The sequence below is a fragment of the Chanodichthys erythropterus genome, chromosome 17 (genome assembly GCF_024489055.1).
Source record: "Chanodichthys erythropterus isolate Z2021 chromosome 17, ASM2448905v1, whole genome shotgun sequence".
Taxonomy (NCBI): domain Eukaryota; kingdom Metazoa; phylum Chordata; class Actinopteri; order Cypriniformes; family Xenocyprididae; genus Chanodichthys; species Chanodichthys erythropterus.
This window is the reverse complement of record NC_090237.1, coordinates 17,032,154-17,055,104: the sequence shown is the minus strand read 5'-3', so window position 1 is coordinate 17,055,104 and position 22,951 is coordinate 17,032,154. Positions and strand designations below refer to the sequence as shown.

Genomic DNA, 22,951 nt, shown 5'->3' with positions numbered 1-22,951 from the left:
ATTTTAAGGGGTTTTGTTTAAATTTAATTTTTTCTTTATTTTTTTTACAATTTCCTTTAGAAAATGGAGTAAGTAGCAAAGACATTTTGCTAGGCCTCAACACAACAGTACTATAAAATTAATAACTAAATGCATTATAATTCATTAAAATGACAATTTGTGCTTCTGCAGTGCCTTCGAGTTTATTTCATAACTGAACACGGACTGGGAACGGGCCACTATGAGGGGGTGAGGACAGCTGTCTGCCCGTCTCGGGTGTTGTGATGCAGCTTCTTTCCTTTTAGAACTTGAAACCCCTATCAAGGAGTGCAGCTGTCCAATCAGGTTTAAGCATGCAAGAGCCGAGCAGCCAATGGGCAACAAACATCGAAGTATATAAACCAAGGTCTGACATCTAGCAAAGTTGGGCAACCCCTACATTGGCTTGGTGAACAGGATCTGATCCCAAGGACTGTTACCTTTTCTCCCATACAGGTAAACTAAACTACGGTTCAGAGATTTTCAAAGGGTGGGAATAAGGGGTACTCGATGAAACATGAAAAACCTCAGAAAAAAAAGGACATAATACATTGCGGCTTACAGTGTGGTTGATCCAAATTTTTCCCCATTCAAATTAATCAAACCACATTGGTGTTAATGACTCAATCCCTCATGCACTGGATTCTGGATTCTTGTGGAAAAACTATCTTGATTGTGGGAATGTTAAAAATTCTCAGTTTCATATTTTTGAAGATGCTTTGCTTATGCTAGGTCTGCAGAAAGCTTGTCCTTGCCTGATAAGCTTCAGAGCCATAATGTATTGGAAAGCTAACAAAAGTGCAGTCTGGAGTAGATATGCTGTCTATGGCAGGAATGATCTGTGTGTTCTTGACACTTGTTGTATTTTGGTTCAAGGTCATGCCGTCTGGGGTTCATAGCTGATGCATTTTACTCAAGTCTATTTATAATGTCTCAGACATTGCATACTTTTTGTATGCAACTCTATGCAAAGCCTCTAAATATAGACAAATGGAATAGTATGATTTATTACTCCTAAACTATAAGCATTTTTGATATTTCGAATATTATTAAAATGAAATTAAGTTTTGCAAAAGCTAAATTGACGTGGACGTAATACCATATGGGGCGAGTGTGCTCCACCCCCAGCAGAAACTAGAGAGGTGAATGCTATCTGCTGTGAGTGATGGGAGTTTGGCAGCCATGCTAAAAATATCACCTGCTGTCTGATGCATATAAGCATGCAAGCTATGCAACCACCACTCCATGTAGAAATATGAGGTGCTGGTTAGAAAAAGCAACATATTTTGTTACTAAGAGACTGAAGATTACTTGGGACCAGAAATATAGTATGCATTAACTGTTTCTGCAACTGCTGGCATCTTATTATGGATACTAGTGCAGCTTATCCTTGACTAAATACAAATCGGTAGCTGTAATTCTCAACATCAATGTCAGCGAGCAGGGCCGTTGGTTCACCTTCATTCCTGGATCCAATGAGTAAGCTACACTATAAAAGACCTTAGTAGGCTTGGGACAATCTTCCTGGTTGTCCACCCTGATAACGGCCATGTCGGCAAGAGTTGCAGACTTATCCTAGTCCCAAAAGCACATTATAGGTGCCAACTTGCCTTACTTTTGTCTTGTGGCAGGTCGTCGGAAAAGTGCAATCATGACTAAGAACTGCCACAACGATCACAAGATGAAGTTCGCTCTGGAAGAGGAGTTCCCTGACCTCTCCCTGCACAACAACCATATGGCCAAGGTCCTGACTAAGGACATCTACGACAAACTTAGGGGCAAGTCAACTCCCAGTGGATTCACCCTGGATGACTGCATCCAGACCGGTGTGGACAACCCTGGTAAGCAGAACATGTTTGAATACATTCCCCCATTGCAGCCGATCTCTCAAAGATGCCACAAACAACATTTTATTTGTTCTTGAAGATATATAAAGCACTTCCTTTTAATCCTAACTCAAGGCCACCCCTTCATCATGACTGTTGGTTGTGTGGCTGGTGACGAGGAGTCCTACGAAGTCTTCAAGGAGCTGTTCGACCCCATCATTTCTGACCGTCACAGTGGCTACAAACCCACCGACAAGCACCATACTGATCTGAACTGGGAGAACCTGAAGGTACTCTAAAGTTCTTTACATGATCATGGCTGTTTTACTCGTACCATGGTTGATGTTTTCCTGTGTGCAGGGTGGTGATGACCTTGACCCCAACTACGTTCTGAGCAGCCGTGTGCGTACAGGCCGCAGCATCAAGGGAATCACCCTGCCTCCCCACAACAGCCGTGGTGAGCGTAGAAAGGTGGAGAAGCTGTCCATTGAGGGTGAGTCTCAGTCACGTCATGTACTGACTTCTACAAAGCAACATGCCTGGTCTTACTGACATTCACATTGTTCCTCTCACAGCTCTGAACAGCCTGGATGGCGAGTTCAAGGGCAAGTACTACCCTCTGAAGGACATGACTGACAAGGAGCAAGAGCAGCTCATTGCTGACCACTTCCTGTTTGACAAGCCTGTGTCCCCACTGCTGTTGGCTGCCGGCATGGCCCGCGACTGGCCTGACGCAAGAGGCATCTGGCACAACGACAACAAGACCTTCCTTGTGTGGGTGAACGAGGAGGATCACCTGCGTGTCATCTCCATGCAGAAGGGTGGCAACATGAAGGAGGTCTTTAAGAGGTTCTGCGTTGGCCTGCAGAAGGTAAATCCCATTATTTACTACCTAATCACACTGTACTTTTAATCTTTTGGCCATGTAATGCAAAGATAAGCAACCAAAGGCCTGACTCCTTGTATATTGCAGATTGAGGACGTCTTCAAGAAGCACAACCACGGTTTCATGTGGAACGAGCATCTTGGTTTCATCCTGACCTGCCCCTCTAACTTGGGTACCGGTCTTCGTGGTGGTGTGCACGTCAAGCTGCCTAAACTCAGCACACATGCCAAATTCGAGGAAATCCTGACCAGACTGCGTCTTCAGAAGCGTGGCACAGGTGAGCTTGAATTCAGTGAACGTATAAAATGGCAGAGCGTTACACTGTGATCATCTATTTGAGCGACTCTTCCTACCTTTATTATCCAGGTGGTGTGGACACTGCTTCTGTCGGTGGTGTGTTTGACATCTCCAATGCTGACCGTCTGGGCTCTTCCGAGGTGCAGCAGGTGCAGCTGGTAGTCGATGGTGTGAAGCTTATGGTTGAAATGGAAAAGAAACTGGAGAAGGGCGAGTCCATCGATGACATGATCCCTGCCCAGAAGTAAAATGGCAAAAGTGCTTTTCTTTTTTTATTTGTTCTTTCATGCAGTCATGCCACCTTGACTTTTCCAAGAGACAATCCACCCTGCTCCCTTTTTCCTACTTTTTTCCTCCTTCCTTTCTTTCCTGTCGTCTTCTTTTTCTTGGACTTTTCCTTATCTCCCTGTTCCTCTTGTAACATCCTGGGATCAAACCTCCACATAGCTAGAAAACCCTAGCTATGTTGTATTCACCTAAACTCATTTTTTTTTTGGTTGTACAAAGTCAATAAACAGCCCCATGTAACAATCAACCTGTTTTAAGTCTTTACATTCTTTGCAAGTCTTGGTTTTTACCTCTACACAGCTATAAACTTAAAGTTTATGTATGTACATTAATGACTCTATTGTGGGGAATTTATTCAGAATTCTCAAAACTGGACGCCAATATTTAATTGAAACTTTAAGCACACCTTTATGAATCCAATCAGCTAAGCTGACCCAACAGACATTACAGGCACTAAAAGATCAGTTTGTACAGAATAGCACAATGGCAGCCAACAATAATTCAAGCAAACATGATTTGTCATTTCTTTTGGTTATAATGAAGCCAGATCAATGCTTGCTTGAATTATAATGTGTCAGTATATTTGAAAATCATACACATTTTCCAACCTGCAATAAATTAAAAGAAATTGCTGGTACAATGGTAAATATGTCTTATAATTAATTCACTAACTGAAAATTTTAATTATTAATTAATTTGATTATCTTAGATTATAATACCCCCATTGTTATACATTCCTAATATTTTAAAAATCTTCATTATATAAATATCTTTGTTAAATTTTTAATTGGATTTCACAGAGTGCATTTGCTACAAAAAATAAAAATGTTTGAAAAGTGTTTGTTTGCCACGCAAACAAAAGGAAAGAAATCTACTAAATAAACAGACACACAAATCACTGGATTTCAGACAAATATTGTATTAATCATTCTTGCATTTTCTCACATTGCACAGCTCTGACATATTCCAATCTTGACGATGAGGACTTACTATGTCAAATCAGAGATAAACAAAGTCAACAGTCTGTTTGTAGCCATTCAGCAGAGTGCACTTCCGGCAAGATAACAGAGGTTTCTCATCAGCGTAACACATACAAGAGCAACACAAAAAGCACTGTGTCTCAACTTGGCTCAACAGGGTAAATTGCACCATTTGAAGGGAGAACTGCTTTAAAACAGGTGATGTTGCTCACTCAGCCCTAAAGTGCTACGGTGTGACCATGTAATATGACGAATCTAAAAACAAGGAGGCTCAGGAAAGCAGACATCACTTACTCAACCTGCATCACTGGCAAGTTCGATGGCTAAAACAACCAACAAGGACAGATCATTAAAAAAAAATTAGGAGAAATTGCTATCACTTTCAGCACTTGCATTGTCAGTGGCTCCGCATGTTGTCTACGGTTCGAAATGGTGTGGCATCACATGTTTTTTTGTGAATATGGTTACTGAAATGAGGATAGAATAAAACATACTCTTCTCGCCAGCACAGCAGAAGAATAGAAACCAAAAAATGAGTTAAATAGCAGCAGTTGAAAAGGAATGACATTGTACAGAGTGAATACGCAAAAAAAAAAAAAAAAAAACGGTGTTACAAAACAACATGGCTAAGATACCAGGTAAAATCAGCGGTAAAACAGACCCGGTAAAGGGAGTTCCTTCAGCAGGGCTTTTGTGTGAACAGGTGCCCAGTTCTCAATGTGTGTGTGCCAGTCTTTGTAGGCTTAGAGGGGGCGGGGGTGTGGGCGGGGCTACTTCCAATCATCCCATCTTTCTGTCCCATGCTTTTGTCCCTGCCCTCCACCCCCTGTTGCCCTCAGAGTTCGAGTTCTTTGGACACTTTGGTGGCGATGTCCCGAAAGGCAAGCGGTGCCCCCCATAGGCGCTTAAATCGAACACCGCTGGTCTCTGCGGGGCCGTTGGGCAGCTGGCAAACCTCTGCTTCGAAGGCAACGCGGGATCCAGCGGCTCCATGGGTGCAGGAGAGGAGGAAGGGCCCGGCCTGGTGGACCTGGCAACCGCAGCCCTGCGCCGCCTCCCGCAGCGCCAGAACCACCTCGGCCGGGTCCCGCGGGCTCCGCACCCTCACATCCCAGCCGCATCGGGGGGTCCGGGGCTCTGCCGCTTTTTGATACCCAGATAGATAGCGACTGTGGAGGGAGGAGGTGGTGAAATGGGGGAGAAATGGGAGGTGGGTGGTGATGTGAGTGGGCGGATGTGGGGTGGAGGGGGAACAAGAGAGAAATATATTAGAAATCTGTAAGAGCAAAAACCCAAAGTTCTTAAAGACTGACTAAACTGTGTGGACTGCTAGTCTATGATATTATTTAACAAAGCTAATTCATTTCAGAATTTCAGGGATCAGTAAATAGAAAGGTAGCACTTTTTACAGTAAGGTTCAATTTGTTAACATTAGGTAGAGCATTAGGTAACAACTTTTTTTATACAACATTTAAAAATCTAGATTAACGTTAATTTGTAATATACACTATTGTTCATTGTTAATTCATGTTAGATCATATTACATTAAATAAAATTTAATAAAGTTTTAACTAAACTTTAACTGAAATGATACATCTTGAAATGTAAAAAATGTATTATTATAAGAAGAAATTAACATTAACCTAGATAAATAAATGCTTGAAACGTATTGTGCATTGTTAGTTCATGATAATGCGTTAACTAATGTCAAATGAACCTTATGGTGAAGTGTTCCCAATAAAATAATTCTAAATGGTTTGAAAGAAACATCTTAAATATTTTTGAAACCCTTCTACAATAAAAAAGGAAATGTTTAGATAAAAACTAAAACCAGTTACCTTGCAGGAGACACTGGAGTTCTTCAGGATAATAAAACTATTTTCAAAACCAGTTAAAATCTAAGCATTATTTAAATTCAGTGTGACTATCAGCAAAAGGCTGTAGAACATTTTGCAAGGCCTGAATAAAACGTGAATGCCATTCCTTTTTAAAGGTGACGAAGTAAACTACCGTTCAAAAGTTTGGTGTGTGTGAGTTTTTTGCTCACCAAGGGTGCATTTAATTGATCAAAAATACAGTAAAAACAATTTTTTTTTTTACTAAACCCAAACTTTTGAATGGTAGAGTAAAAAAAACATTCATACTTACTTTATTGGGCACATACAAATATAGAAATAAAATACATAATAATCAAGCAAAGTACAGAAAAAAGTGTATAGGTAGAGCACTATGTGTACACTGAAATCAGTACAACCTGTGCAGCCAAACATCACCTGTCATGCACTTCATATGCCTCATACACATTGTACCTCAATGTAAATCTCAACTGAATGTAAACTGCATTCCAAATAAATTCAACTTTTACCATTAATATATATTGAGATTAGCTGGTCACTATTAGCACAGAAAAAAAAAATGTCATTCAAACATCCATGTTTAAAAAACTGAAATGTGACTTTCAAAATGCAATAGCCAACCACTTTCAATGAATATTATATTGTGAATATGGAAAAGGTAAAGGGAAGGACAAATACAGGTCTAAACAAACTCTATTATATCTAAGCTAGTTTTGATGCACAGTATACATACAGTACACAGTTCTAAATAATTAACAAAAAGCAGTCACATTCTTATCAAACTGATCTGACATGGCACAGAGCACATGCTAGCAATTACCTGTATTTTTTAGCCTGACTTTTTGTAGCTGTATCTGTAGCTAAGGAGAAGTAACAGAGTTAAAATAAATTATGTGAGGACGTTTTTACATTTTTACTGAGCAAATAACATTTGTTCGTTTATCTAGATTTTCTTTGTGCTATTATTGTTCATTTTCCGCTACCTATTTTCTGTCTTTCTTCTGTTTGAGTTGCTTGCTTGTTTTCTGTAATGAAGAAAATGGTCTATAATTGGGAGATGGGTGGCTTATGTTTCTCCCTCTGTGAAATTTGTGTATTAAAAAGACTATGGAAACACTCACCTTGTGACCGGAGATCTGCAGACTCTCTCAGGTTCGTCTGTGACCCTCAAGAAGAAGACAAAAAAGGTTCATGTTAGAAATCGATCAGCCAATAGAGCGGCAATTAGCACAGTTTACCCCGCCCTCCACAAACAACCAATCGCAAGAGCTCACATCTAAGACCACAGACTTGCACTGACGTCACCTTTAATCCACAAAAATCACCACTGACAACAAAAGAAACTGACGGCAGTGATGGGTTTTATAAAGCTAGGATTAAGTATGTTTCTTAGAGAATATATTAATTATGTTTTTGAGATGTCACCACACGTTCATGTCAGTGTAACACAAACTAAAGAAATTTAATAAATGTATCTTTAATAACACCATATAAAATAATTTTCTTGTGTGTCTGGTAATTAGCTTTTGAGTGTATTAATCTAATATCTACATGAGATGTTAGTAGTTGCATTAATACATCTTTAAACAAAGAAAGTGCTAGTTGACTGATGTCCACATGAGGGCGCTACAGTTCAAGGCTGCTTTTATGAACACTTGTGAAACTTTCCATTCACATGATGTAGCGAATGAGGTGGCCAGTATATTCCCTCTTAAAGGGACAGTACACGGCCCTCTTCCTCAAACATTACAGTGAAAATGGAGGGCTCTCTGTTGGGTGTGAATAAACCATATCTGGACAGAGAAACATCATGTGGTAAGCAGGGGAGGCAAATGAGCTTGGCCAACAGTGAGTGGGATTTGACAAGAGAGGATAAAATACAAGTTACAACTAATCTGGGTCTAAAGTGAGATGGTCCTCACTGCAGAACACAAGATCCAGGGGTGGGGTTGGATCTAGATCCAACTCCTCCCAATTTACATATCCCTAAACCTACCCATCTCCACCCCCTGATTCTAGATCCGACTCCTCCCACTTTACATATACCTTAACCTACCCGACTCCGCCCGCTGGATCTAGAGTGTTCTGCAGTGAGGGGCTACTGATCTAAAGTGGCGAGAGGGAGACCCTGCTTGGCTCTGCCTTTTCCAAAATTAGGCTTTTGTGATAGAACAGTCCAGATGAAATTGTTTTACAAAGCTCCTTCTGCATCTTAACTGCATTAAGAATCATTAGAAATCTAATAAAGGCACATAGTATTTTTTGGGCCAAGCTAAATGCCATTCCTGTGAATGAGTAAAAGGTGAGAGAAATGCATGAATGAGTGCATGAAAAAAAGTGATACATGGATGGCGCTATGGTGTAAAAGACCTTTTGAGCATCAAACACAAAGAATGCACTTTCTCAAATCTTAACATATCTGCAAAATCTTTTACAAAATGCATTTACAATAATAATCAACATAAGTGTTGGTTCACCCAAAAAATACAATTTCTGTCAAAACTGAAATAATTTGTCAGTCCAAACATGTATAATTCTTTTCTTCTCTTCACAACCAAAATATTTTGCAGAATACCCAAATTGGGACTGTTATTTTGTGGAAATAAAGTAGCATGAATTTGGCCCATACAATTTGTATGCAAGCCTTCCCCTTTGCTGTTGTGCCAAGTCCTGCCACATTATGTCTGACATACCATGTTTAAAATGAATGCAATTTAAGAACCACAGCAAAGAGGATGATTTTTGGTGAATTAAGTAATCATATGACTTCAGAAGACTTACAATAGAGTGTAATGGTGCCTGCCAAATAGGGATTGTTAAAGAGTTAGAAGCCATGAATTAAACCAACCAGCTACAAAGGTAAAAGACTGTGTTCTCAGCAGAATTAATGAGGGAAAGAACTACAATCCCATGAAGCATTGCGAATGACAATCAAATTAAAATGATGGGTAACATAAAACTAATTGATTAATGTATAATTATCATTAATTATCATAGAATCATTGGTACCAGGAATTCTGCTGTTAAACACAAGGCCTTTTCACACTCCGATTAACCCCCGGGTTATGGTCGTTCTAAACACTGATTTTAACCAGTGTAAAGGAACGTTTCACACTTGTAATTTAGAAGCGGGGTTAGCGCCGCTTTTTACCTGGGGTTATGAAACTCTGCTCCGGAGCAGGGTTAGCACCGCTTTTGCCGTGCCAAACTTGTACATTGTGAAATGATGTGGCCTTATAATGTCACAGCTAGACACTTAGCAACAGACAACCAATCGCGTACTTTGCCTGCTCTGGACAGTAACGGAAACACGGCGGCGTATTGTATATAAACAGTAAATTCAGCGTTTGACAGGAAAAATGTCAAATGCTGACGGAAAACGTGACAATTTGAGTTAAGAAGGAACCATTTCATTCTTACCTTTATAGTCCGAAATGTGCATTCAGTAAACTCTATAGTACAGTCGGCAATACGAGGATGCGCAACGCTAAAGCTATGTAAACAGTGACAATGTAAACAATGCTATGTAAACAATGACAACGCAAATACACATTACGCAAATATTAACGTTAACCGAGGGTTTAGGAATGTACAATGTGAAACTTCACATTTAGCCTTCACGGGTAAATTATGGGCAGTGTGAAACGTGACTCAAGTTAACTGTTTACCCGGGATTTAGAATGACCCAGGGTTAACAATTTCAAGTATGAAACGCCCTATAATTGTATGTTAAATTAGAGCAGATTAATGGCTTCAACAAAACCAAAATATCGATTAACAACCCTGAAACTCACATTAGGTCTGCCTTTAAAGGTTATAAGTTATCATTCAAAAACAATTCCCACTGTGGCAAACAAGTAATATTCTACTTTTCTGGTCCTTTTTAGAGCTCGAAAGCTCTCAACATCCAACAAAACCATACAGGTTTGGAATGACATGAGGGTAAGTAAATGATGACAGAATTTAAATTTTGATTTATGTTTCAAAGCTCAAAGAGGTGCTCCGACACCCAGCGCCAACACAGGTGCCAAAGAAAGTGGTGAGACTGTGAGTATTTTTGACAGACTGAGAGATGGAACAAGGCCACAAACAGGAAGAAAACTTACTAACTGTTTTTGATCCCTGTGGCAGAGTGCAGCCCGAGACTGACTTGTTTGAGCTCTGGCGCTTAGAGGGGTCAAGATTGACCCTAAGAGTTGATGAGGGGAAGGAAAAAGAGAAAAGGACAGTGTGATAGACAGAAAGTAGGGGGGGAACAGGAAGATTGAGAGAGAAATAAGATTGCAGCAAGGAAAAAAAGGCAAAGAAACAAATAAACAAAACAGAAACACTGAGCACCCAACAACAGCCAAGACCAAGAGATAGAGGAACACGAGGGGGAGCAGGCGCCTGAAGCTGTCGGTTAATAACAGAGGAGGCTTGAGGAAGAGTTAATACAGAGAGTACATATGCAAACTTATGCGGAAAAAGGACTTTATCCATTGGATGTCACCCTAGATAGGTGCTTAATCTAATCGGGAAGTTTCTTTTAAGAGATGGAAGTGTTGTTCTAATCTAATAAAGAGCTTCTAGCTGCGTATCTCTGCAAAAGTCATTCTTTCTGGCTTTTAGCCCAGACAGGCACATAAACAATTTCACTGAGGATGCTGAAGAGCAAAGCGCCCCATCAGCATTCCTACTTTCTACTGAACATCTCAATCACATTACGGACTCCAAACGCTCCCATATCTAACTAAATTACCTCCTCAGATTCCACAGGACAATGGGCACCAAACTAAATGAAAGATGACTTGATTGGCTCTAGCAGTCAAGCCCGTGCCATTTTGATCTTATGCGGCTAAAGAGCAATTCACATCAAGGATGATAACTAAAAGGATAACTATAACTGTGAAGTTTTAAAACTTCCTTCTAATTTTGTGAGAATAGGGAAGTTCACACCACATATTTAATGATAACCCAATTGTACTCATTGTATTATAACAACATTGTTGTATTTGCTTTCAGAACCAGTTTTTTTCTAGCCTATGTACAATAAAAACAATGTGAATATAAATAATTATCATTATAGTTTTTATAGCTATAGTCCTTTGGTGTGGATGCTAAAATAGTTATTGTTAAAATTATTGTCGGTTGGTGTGGATGCTAATATAGTTATCGTTATAATTAACAGCGGTTGGTGTGGACGCTAATAAAGTTATTGTTAAATTTATCAGTTGGTGTGGACGCTAATATAGTTATTGTTGAAATTAACGTTGGTTGGTGTGGACCCCAATATAGTTATTTGTTAAAATTATCAGTTGGTGTGGATGCCAATATAGTTATTGTTAAAATTATCGTCGGTTGGTGTGGATGCTAATATAGTTATCGTTATAATTATCGTTGTTTGGTGTGGACGCTAATATAGTTATTGTTGAAATTAACGTCAGTTGGTGTGGATGCTAATATAGTTATCGTTATAATTATCGTTGGTTGGTGTGGACGCTAATATAGTTATTGTTGAAATTAACGTCAGTTGGTGTGGATGCTAATATAGTTATCGTTATAATTATCGTTGTTTGGTGTGGACGCTAATATAGTTATTGTTGAAATTAACGTCAGTTGGTGTGGATGCTAATATAGTTATCGTTATAATTATCGTTGGTTGGTGTGGACGCTAATATAGTTATTGTTGAAATTAACATCGGTTGGTGTGGACCCCAATATAGTTATTGTTAAAATTATCAGTTGGTGTGGACGCTAATATAGTTATTGTTGAAATTAACGTCGGTTGGTGTGGATGCTAATATAGTTATCATTATAATTATCGTTGGTTGGTGTGGACGCTAATATAATATAGTTATTGTTAAAATTATCGTCAGTTGGTGTGGACGGTGTCAGTTGGTGTGGACGATATCATAGTTATCGCTAAAATTACTGCTGGATGGTGTGGATCCTAATATAGTTATTGTTGTAGTTATCTTTATTATTATTGTCCTTTGGTGTGGACCCCAATATAGTTATTGTTAAAATTATCAGTTGGTGTGGACGCTAATATAGTTATTGTTGAAATTAACGTCGGTTGGTGTGGATGCTAATATAGTTATCATTATAATTATCGTTGGTTGGTGTGGACGCTAATATAATATAGTTATTGTTAAAATTATCGTCAGTTGGTGTGGACGGTGTCAGTTGGTGTGGACGATATCATAGTTATCGCTAAAATTACTGCTGGATGGTGTGGATCCTAATATAGTTATTGTTGTAGTTATCTTTATTATTATTGTCCTTTAGTGTGGGTACTAATATAATTATCGTTATCGTCTGGTGGTGTGGATACTAATATAGTTATCGTTATAGATATGTATTGTTCTTGGGATGAACAATAATATTGCTATAGTTATCTTTATAATTTTCATTCATTAGTGTCGACGCTGTTCTTTATACAGTAGTTATTGTTCATGTTATAGTTATGTTTATAGATATAGTTGGTATATAGTTGGTCTATTGGTATAAATACTAATATAGTTATAATTTTAGTTATGTTTATAGTTATTGTTCTTGGTGTAAATGCTAATATAGTTATCTTTAAAGCTATGTTTATAGTTATTGTTCTTGGTGTGAATGCTAATATAGTTATTGTTCTTGGTGTGGATGCTAATATAGTTATCGTTATAGTTATCTTTCTTAGTGTGAAGGACACTTAAACATCTTCTGATAGCACAATGCTATACTAAAAAGTGGACAATTTGGAAATCTTGATGTGGGCTTTGATTATATTTCGATCTATTTTTATCTATAATCTTCAAATGTTTACTCTTACAAATTCATTCTGGTTAACAAGATGAAACCGTCGCTCTCCTCTTACCTGCGGGTAAGTTTTGAGGTCAGCTTAGTGAACAGGTTTGTGGTGGCACGGCTACGGGAGTGTGGCAGAGGGCTGGCTTCGTGGGAGAGGGTGGGTGAGGTGGGGGGTGCGTGGGTAGGAGGCCGGTGGTCCCTTAGCTGGCCACCATGGAAGGTGCTGCGGATGGTGGATCCCCTTGTCAGCCGAGAACGTTCGGATGATGTGGAGCCGGAGGCCCCGGCCCCAGAGATGCTGTGGGTGGATGGGGAGGCTGGAGGTAATCGATGTGACAAGGAGCTGAGGAAAGAGATGGAAAAAATGGATGAAAATGAAATTCTCCCTAAACCAAAGTTTTGTAACTTGTCCTGCATTGCCTTTGCTCTGAACAAGAATGATATCCACCAAGAACAACCATAGCAGCATGCTAACAACCACCAAGAGCGCGTTAGCAACAGCATGGCAATGGCCTAGCAAAATGTTAACAACCACTTTAGCAATGCTATAGTATTAAAGTGAAGCCGTTCCCAACCAAGCCTTGGTTCTGGAAGTATTATTCCCGTAGGGATTTTAAAGTTTTCTTTAAAGAGTTATAAGCCATGAACCAAACCAACCAGCGACAAGGTGAAGCACAACATTACAAACTTTGAAAAAAGTGTTAAAAATTTGGACATGCAAATATTTAAGTAGTTTGAGAGTGTAAGGAGACTGACTAGGGATATTGTGTAAGTCAGAGTGGCTGGGCGCTAAAGAGTTATTTTTGTGTTTTGATTCTCTGAATGGTGGTGATGTATTTGCAGAATCATGGGTAATGTAGTTTTTCACCAGGAATTTCACTGTTATTTAAAAAATAACAGTTGAAATAATGCAGGTTGATGGCTTCAACAAAAGCATATACCATCCATTAACAACCTCGTTGCTCAAAGTAGGTTTTTCTTTAGCAGTTTTTAAAGGGGCTCTATGTAGGAATTACAAAGGAATTTCTGAGGAACAAGTAAGTGAACTTAGCATGTTTCCTAAATATCTGAAAACATATCAGGGTATTTTTATGCTTTATTAAAGTAAAAATCTTACATAGAGTCCCTTTAAGTTATTGGTCGAAGTCAGTCCTCTATGGACAAAATGCCTATCCCAATAACATTTTTAGAACACCTTAGCAAAATGAATTTTGCACAGGCAAAGACTCCAGAAAATGCAAAAATCTGGATTCAAATATGACTGCTGTGATACGTACATTCATTATTCCCGCTCATTAGCAGTCATAGTGGTTCTAACTGGAGGCTACTTTGGTGACAGAACTTAATCCATCAGACAAAGTCTAAAACGTACCACAGTAGCAGCTCTATAGTGATACAATTAGACTGATATCAGATCTCGGTGCTTGAAGAGGCAGCTCTCGTTGAGTTTAGTTGAGGATAAATGTGAGGCAGGATGCTGAGTCACTGAGGCATGAGCTCTCTTGTGTTCTTATTCCCATCTCAGAAACAGCCACTTAAGGCAAATTAAAACTGAACCCTTAGCGGAAAAAAAGCTTGCACACGACTGCACATCTCAACGCTGGAGTCAGAGATACCCAGAGAAAAGGCGAGACAAATCACTCTACTTTCCATTTATCAAACTAGTCCCAACCCAGTTCAAAGGACAAAAAGTCAAACAACAAAGAGAGAAAATGAGAGCAAGAAGAAAAGATGATGATTCAAAACTAACACCCACAATTCTACTGGCATTACTAAGGTGTTCTTAATAGTGGATAACATGTTGCTGTGCAATAGAAGAGTATTCTAGGTGGTTACTATGGTGTTGCCATACAATTGCTGTGGTGTTCTGGGTTGTTACTAGGGTGTTGCTATACAGTAGCTATGGTGTTCTGGATGATTATTAGGGTTATTCTGGGTGGTTACTGGTTACTAAGGTGTTTCTATGTATAACCCCTCCTGTTCAAACAGCCCGTTCTAAGTGGGACTCGAACCTGGGTCTGCCGACACAGGAGTTGGGCACAACGAGGAGGCTAAAGACCACAGTCTCTAGCATCAGTCACTAGAGCACCTCTCGAGATCAGGGGAGTGAGGTTTACACGCACAGCTTTTACCAGCCTACGTCCGTTACATATGCAGCTACTAAGGTGTTCTGGGTTGTTACCATGATGTTTCTATGCAGTTGCAAGTGTGTTTTGGGTGGTTGCAAGGGTGTTGCTATGATGCTTCTGAGTGATTACTAGGGTGTTGTGTTGCAGTTGCTATGGTGTTCTGGGTGATTACTTGGGTGTTGTTATGCCACTGCTTTGGTGTTCTGGGTGCTAACCAGGGTATTGCTGTGCAGTTGCCATGATGCTCTGGGTGGTTACTAGGGTGTTGCTTTGCAGTTGCTTTGTTCTACAGTAGGTGGTTACTAGAGTGTTGTTTTGCAGTTACTGTGGTATTCTGGGTGATTGCCAGGGTGTTGTTGATGTTCTAGGTAGTTACTAGAGTGTTGCTATGCAGTTTCTATAGTATTCTGGGTGGTTACCAAGGTGCTGCTATGCAGTTGCTAGGTGGTTACCAAGGACTACTTGACTGCTGTTGGAACCTGATGTTGTCTGATCACAGTAGCACACCTCTCCTTTTATGAGCAATAGGAATAGTCATGCTTTCCATAGCAATCAGCACTAATAATCTCTACGTTCAGATGGGTTCACTTCACTGACGTGCATCACTTGGCATCGGACTGCCTTTGTCCCCTCTATCTCGCTCAGTTTTGGCATAGATCTAACAGATCTCACATGCTGCCTCAGTCTGCCCACTGGCCTGGGGCCACTTCACTTAACGCTCTAAATAACCCTGCGCTGATGGACCTTACACATGCACACACACACACACACACACACACACACACACACACACACACACACACACACACACACACACACACACACACACACACACACACACACACACACACACACACAGGATTTCCTATAACAGGGTTTCACATATTAGCTTCCATTGGTCGGCCACACTGTAGACATTAATAACAGTGCTGGGCAGAAAATTAACGTGATGAAGGGGTCTGAAAAAGCACGGCTGGGTGTGTGCATACAGTACAGTACACATGCTTTAGTGTGCATAAATGGGGTCCAAAAATGTAAGACTAGTCTGGGATTAAAGTTTTTAAAAATATATATTTAAGTATTATTTTTAAAGTAACTAATCAAATAAGCAAATTTGTGACATTAATATCAAATGTAAAATATCAATTCAAATTTAATCAAATTGTAATATTTATAATACCATTTGTAATAAAAACATTGTATTAAATTATAAAAATTATTTTCACTGGTGTTCTCAGATTTCTGTGTATTTGTCAATTATGGTGATGGTAATTTTGTGTGTAGACACGTGTACTGTACTGGCTGGGCTCGGGGGAGGGAGGCTTCTGTAGGTCAACCAGTCAAGCAGCCTTATGACCCAGACCATCCACGTGCCTCCTCTCATTCTCTTTAAGTCACATGACACCCAGTCTTTGGACCTCCCCCAAAGAGGGGGAAAAAAGAGAGAAGGGTGATAGAAAGACAGCTAAGCAGACACCATCTGCCACTGCTGAAGCATAACAGACCTAATCCATCTCAATAATCAAGCACACAGGAAAAAGAAATTTCAGCTTCAGCATGTACATCAATTATAAAACTTCAATACACATACACACACAAAACACAGTGACACATATGCAGAGACACGTTTACCTGTTCTCTTTCCCATTCTGTAGTAAGGAGTGTCTGTCAATGTTGGTGCGGTCCGTACATACATAAGTGTTCCTACGGGTCATGGCACTGGCAGGGATGTTATTCTAAAACATGAAACAGGAAGCAGGAATTGAAAACTAAAAAAGATGGAAATTAACACAGATATATTGCATGTCACTAAGGCTATCTAAATATAACCAGAGTTTCTGACACAGTTGTCCTCAGAAATTGATGCATTTTGTCCCATGGAACATTTTAGGAACAAGCTTGCTAAGAGAACATCACTTTATGACCCGAGAATGCCGATAACGAATCTGAACATGTGCCATTACATCCCAGGGGAAAAGTTGTTGTTATTGATGTATTTGGTGTACAGGAACAATTTAATTGTCATCAGGATGATTTATATTTTCTTCTCTATTAAAGGAAATTAGCTTCCAAAAATGACATCATCATTTACTTATGTCATTCAAAACTGCATGATTTTCTATCTTTCATGGAATACAAAAGGAGTTATTTATAGCAGAATGTCCAGCTTTCCTTTTCCATAGAATGAAAGTGAATGGTGACTATGGCTGTAAGCAAGGTTAATGGCTTAAATTTCAGTCGGTTCCTCACATAAATCAATTATATGTCTTTAAAAGACTTGGAATATAGTGCACAAGCCCTAAGACAATAAACAAACAATCACCTTAACAATTAATATTTCCTGTAACCGTATGTACGTGATTTCCCGTGCTTGATTACCGTTGTTGCATTGATGTCCTTGCGACGGTCAGGGATCTCGGCCTTGTTGGGGTTGTTGGCTGTGCTGACCATGGGGCTCGACGGAGGGATGCTACGACTGCCCACCACGCTGCAGCTGGCCTTCCTTGAGGGGAGACGTTCCTCTTTTAGATCCCCATCTCCTGTACTGGTGGGGCTACGCTTGGGGTGGGTTACTGGCACTGATGGCCCACCTGACAAACATAGTTCATAATAAATAATTATATTATTATTATTACTACTACTACTATTACTTAAGGAAGCTTTTTTCCGCCACTAAATAAAAAATAAAAAGGTAATTGCGAGTTTACATCTTGCAATTCTGACTTCTTTTCTCAGAATTGCGAGTTTATATCTCACAATTCTGACTTTATAACTCGCAAGAAAAAAGTTAGAATTGCTAGTTTATATCTAACTTTATAACACAATTGCAACTATATCTCGCAATTCTGACTTTATAACATGCAATTGGGAGTATATATCACAATAATTCTGACTTTATAATATGCAATTATGAGTTATAAAGTCAGAATTGCGAGTTTATATCTGACTTTATAACACGCAATTACGACTTTATATCTCACAATTTTGACAATATCTGGCAATTCTGACTTTATAACTCACAATTGCGTTAAAAAGTCAGAATTTTAAGGTAAACTCACAATTCTGAGAAAAAAAGTCTTTATAAGACTTTATAACTCGCAATTGTGAGTTTATTTCACAAAATTCTGAGAAAGTGAATATTATGAGATAAAAAGCTGCAATTTTATCTTTTTAATTTTTTTTATTAATAATATTAATTATTTTAATAATAATAATTTTACTATTAATTGTTATAAATATTATATTATTCATGTTTTTTCACAGTATTATAATTTAAGCTATAATTATAATTAAGCTATATATAGCTTATATTAATGCTAATGCTATAACTGGCAGACCCCCCAGCAATACTAACATGGATCACCTGTGAAAACCTCTGATTTAGGCCATTTATAAATATAAAATTATCCTTGAGAAGTGTAGGGACTCACAGAAGTCGCTGTGCCTCCTCTGGCGATGGTAGGTGGAGGCACTGCGCTGGGGTTTAGTGTGACTGGAGGCAGAGGTGGAGCTGGAGGAGGAGGTGGAGGAGTGTTTGCTGGTGCCATTTGTGATGGGACTGGGTCGTACCCGTGCTATAGACAGACTGCTGCTTGACCGGGACTCCGTGCCATCCTATATGGGAAACATATAAGATATTACACACTTATAGGACACAGGCTGCTCACAGGTCAGTGGCAATCCCTATCTTACCTCATTCTTGCGACCTAGCAGCAGATACGTGGCAAATATCTCATTGTACTTCTGCGTGGTCAGAGCATCTTTGATTTCATCACGGGAGTAACCCATTCCCACCATTACATCTGTATAAGCAGAGAGAGACAAAAATAATTTATTAAATAAGCAAGTAGCCATTTAGCAGATGATTTTAGCGACACTTTGAGCAATCTGGGTTTAAGTGTCTTGTTAGCAGGGTTTTGAACTACGGTCTGGTTGCTACAATGCAAAAAAAGTTTATTCTTACTTTTTAATCAGTAATATTTCTTTTAATATGTCTTTGAAAAGCAATATTTTTACAGAATATACACTACAAAGACATTAAATTGAACAAAAGACTTTTACATTGTTACAAAAGATTTCTTAGAATGATTTCTGAAGGATCATGTGACATTACTGGAGTAATGGCTGCTAAAATTCAGATTTGCCACCACAGGAATAAATGACATTTTTCTCTTTCTTTTCTTTTCTTTTTTTATTTTTATTTTTTAAATATATTAAAATAGAAAACAGATCATTTCAATTTTAATAATTTTTCACAATATTACTGTTTTACAGTTTTTTTGGTCAAATAAATGCAGCTTGGTGAGCAGAAGAGACTCCAAAGTTTTAAACTGTATATTACAGTATATTAAATTGTTTATTTTATAATTTGCAAATTGATTTAGTCATATATCTAAGAAAACACAATTTGCCAATAGTGTAAAATAATACAATATATCTTGATTTGTTTCTTAAATCAAGGTATATTGTTTGAAAAAAAGAAGAAGATTAATTTACAAGCAAAATTGTGCAATATCTTGTTTTAAAATGTTTAAATACTGGAAAATAAGACAAAAATACTGATTATTTATATTAAAAGTGTCAATGGTCATGTAAATGGGCTAAAAAGGGGAAGATGTGGCTACGTTTCTTACCTATACGGCTGCTGTCATTATAGTCCTCCACCGGCTCTATATGAGGCTTCAGCTCATCACTTTCATACCCGACATTCATCCACTTATCCTTCATGATTTGCTGAAAGGGAAGAACAGAAAGTCAGATAGAGTGAGCCAAAGGCCACAAGATCTATGTAAACTCAATAAGACGTGTTATCAGCTGTAATGGTCGATTGCGGGTCGCAGTTGCTCCTCCTCACCTCCAGGGTGCAGCGCTTGGTGGGGTTGAGCACAAGAAACCGGCGCAGGATGCTCTCACAGTCGGTAGACATGTAGAATGGCACCCGGTATTTCCCCCTCAACACACGCTCACGCAGCTCCTGAAGGAACAACACATACTTCTATTCAACACCTAATCTTATTCTGAACCAGTCAGCCACCGAATCGCCCCCACGGTACAGAGTAACAATCGCAGCTCACTTGACCTACATTACTTGAGAGCAAAGCATGTCATAAGAGCACTTGATGCACGTGAGGGGCCTTAGAAAATGTCTCAAAATGTTGCCATAAAACTGTTTGGAAATGATACAAAAGAGATTTTACACTGAATATTAGTGGTGACTAGACTTATTAAAAAGTTTGTTACAAAAGTAAACAAAAATGTCTTTAAAATTAAAGTTGAAGCACACTGTGGGAAATATTTAATAAAGTCAAAATTAATTTGATCTACCAATCATGTTTTTTACTATGACTAAAATATAGACAATATGTGTTTTGATGCTTAAATTCACTTGTAGCATGTTTTTGTTTTTTTAGTGTTTTATTTTTCATTTATTTACACAGAATAGTGCAGAATGTTAATAATGACATTTATTGATGATCCGCCATAATGTAAAAATAATTATTGGCTTTAATTATCAGCGATAACTTTATTATTGGGGCATTCCTACCTATTAATGTTAAAAACATTAAAACGAAAGTGAATATCTAGATAAACATGTTTGTTGGATGGCATTTTTGACATGCAAATCAGGAAATGATCCCTGTACTCTTTTACAAAGCATTTCTTTCTTTCGTTTCATATATTATACTTTGTAATTTACCTTGAGGTTCTGTCCATCAAAGGGCAGTGATCCACTGACCAGCGTGTAGAGGATAACCCCCAGACTCCAAATGTCTACCTCAGGCCCGTCATACTTTTTCCCTTGAAAGAGCTCTGGGGCGGCGTAGGGCGGGCTGCCGCAGAACGTGTCCAGTTTACTGCCCAGCGTAAATTCATTACTGAAGCCAAAGTCAGCAATCTTGATGTTGGAGTCTGCATCAAGCAGGAGGTTTTCCGCCTGAGTGAGGTATAAGAATGGGGTATATGACCATGAGCAGGAATTTAATAGTTTTATGCTTTGAGGGTGTTTTAAAAGAGAGCAAAGTGTGTAGCCTTTACTCTTTTATGAAAGCTCCAGAGGTAATAAAAGGATGTATAAGTCATGAGAAAGAACAATAACCTTCAAGTCCCTGTGAACAATGTTCTTCTGGTGACAGTAATGAACCGCAGACACGATCTGAAAGGGAAACACTGACACTAACATCTCTGAAATAGGAAGTTAAACAAACCTGCTACATTTTTATGAGCATAAACTTTTTATAGCATCTTTAACACACCAAAACCAGAAAATAGAGCTTGGTTATGCACCGCTCAGATTTTTATTGTATTAAAGGTGAACAAGTTTTTGATTTATAGATATAGATTTATAGAATTAATTTATGATATGTCCTACCTGCCGGAATTTAGCACGTGCCTCCTTTTCCTTCATTCTCCCATGAGATACGAGGTAGTCAAATACTTCACCTGTCACAGAGGAAATATATTAAAAATATTGGCCAAAATGATTCATAAAAAAATTCAATCAACTCTTCCCCAAGGAAATTATTGAAACAAATCTTAACATGACATAAATCTGACTTATTTTCATTTATTTTACCTGATAACTGGTAAACCAGCCAATAATAAAAAGTCCAAAATTCAATTGAAATGAATCTAAAAATCAATCATTTTAAATGCTACAAGTGAATAGGCATCACAACATTATAGTGTACAGTACACATTTTTATTTTGAGATTTGCTAAACATTGAATTTAACAGTTATTATTGATATTATTAAAACAAATGTAAAGGATTAGCTCACACAGAATTACCACTGTTCTGCAATGCGCCCCGCATTACGTAATCATGTTGGAAAGGTCACGCGTGATGTAGACGGAAGTACCGATCCAGTCTCTACAAAGCGAATGTGCAAAGCCTTTTACACAAAAAAACAACAACAATGTCGGATGATTTTGAAGTTGGAGGACAAAATGAGATGGAGTTTTTTTCGCCCTACCGTGGTACTTCCACGTGTCACGTGTGACCTTTGCAACGTGATTACGTCATGCGTGGGGGATCGCAGAGCACTGCAAGATGAGCATTTCTGATTAAAATGTATATACATTTTTATTTTTTTAGAAAATGACATATTTTGCTAGACAAGACACTTATTCCTCGTCTGGGATCGTGTGGAGCTGCACTGAAACTGCAATTTCAGCACATTGTACTGGGGTACACTGTGTACACATTGTACACAAAGTCCACTACATGGAGAAAAATGTTTTCCTCAAAAACCTTAATTTCTTTTTGACTAAAGAAAGAAAGACAAACATCTTGGTTGACACAGGGGTGAGTAAATTATCAGGAAATTTTAATTTTGAAGTGAACAAATCCTTTAAATGAGTATTTCATAAATTAATGTTCACATATAAATAATCCATTTCCAAGCTACCGCTTTACATCAGTGTCCACACGCTGGCACGTGCATCAGATAGATTAGGAGTGGAAACGTGATTCATTAAGAGAGCAGCCGATTCAAGCGCCACGAATGGGATCTGCTAAAGTTAAAATAAGCCTGATTTGACTATGAGCATCTTTACTAGCTGCAAATCGCTCTAATTGCTGAGCTGTGTGGGCCTGGCTTCAGTGAATGCACATGAAACCTATAGAAGAGCCTGTGCAGCTGCATTCAGCGCAGAGTCTGATTGACGCGACAGTCGCACACATGCATTTTTACGCTTGAGCACGAATAAAGACTGGAGACACATGTGATCATTCATGTAGAAACTTATCAAAGCTTGATGGTACATACAGAAAATGAGAGAGAGAAAGCAAAAATAATATTTACTTTTATCAAGATTTACACAATAATGTAATTTGCTACTTTTAAGCAATGCTCTCCAACATTGTGCATTAGAGTATGTGTACATGTAGGAAG

The 22,951-nt window shown here is 38.7% G+C and overlaps 2 protein-coding genes across 10 annotated transcripts in view; one reads left to right on the top strand and one right to left on the bottom strand.

Moving 5' to 3' along the window:
• Positions 1-336: 336 nt before the first annotated feature.
• On the top strand, positions 337-3,562 carry ckmb (creatine kinase, muscle b). The gene is made up of 7 exons (XM_067364774.1): positions 337-474; positions 1,650-1,859; positions 1,980-2,134; positions 2,205-2,337; positions 2,420-2,715; positions 2,818-3,007; positions 3,097-3,562. The coding sequence occupies exons 2-7, from the start codon at positions 1,670-1,672 to the stop codon at positions 3,273-3,275; spliced, it is 1,143 nt and encodes a 380-aa protein (XP_067220875.1). The 5' UTR covers positions 337-474; positions 1,650-1,669; the 3' UTR covers positions 3,276-3,562.
• mark4b (MAP/microtubule affinity-regulating kinase 4b) overlaps positions 3,386-22,951 on the bottom strand; it is a 50,536-nt gene continuing 30,970 nt past the window's right edge. For 2 of the 9 annotated variants that reach the window (XM_067364766.1, XM_067364765.1), the window contains 12 exons: positions 21,428-21,498; positions 21,155-21,211; positions 20,756-20,992; positions 19,913-20,032; positions 19,692-19,791; positions 18,751-18,860; positions 18,489-18,672; positions 17,437-17,648; positions 16,690-16,793; positions 12,996-13,271; positions 7,273-7,317; positions 3,386-5,464 (listed from right to left, as the gene is read on the bottom strand). In XM_067364766.1, coding sequence (XP_067220867.1) covers positions 5,131-5,464; positions 7,273-7,317; positions 12,996-13,271; positions 16,690-16,793; positions 17,437-17,648; positions 18,489-18,672; positions 18,751-18,860; positions 19,692-19,791; positions 19,913-20,032; positions 20,756-20,992; positions 21,155-21,211; positions 21,428-21,498 — 1,850 coding nt within the window. In that variant the 3' untranslated portion in view covers positions 3,386-5,130. The other 7 variants (XM_067364773.1, XM_067364772.1, XM_067364767.1 and 4 more) reach the window with 7 other exon arrangements.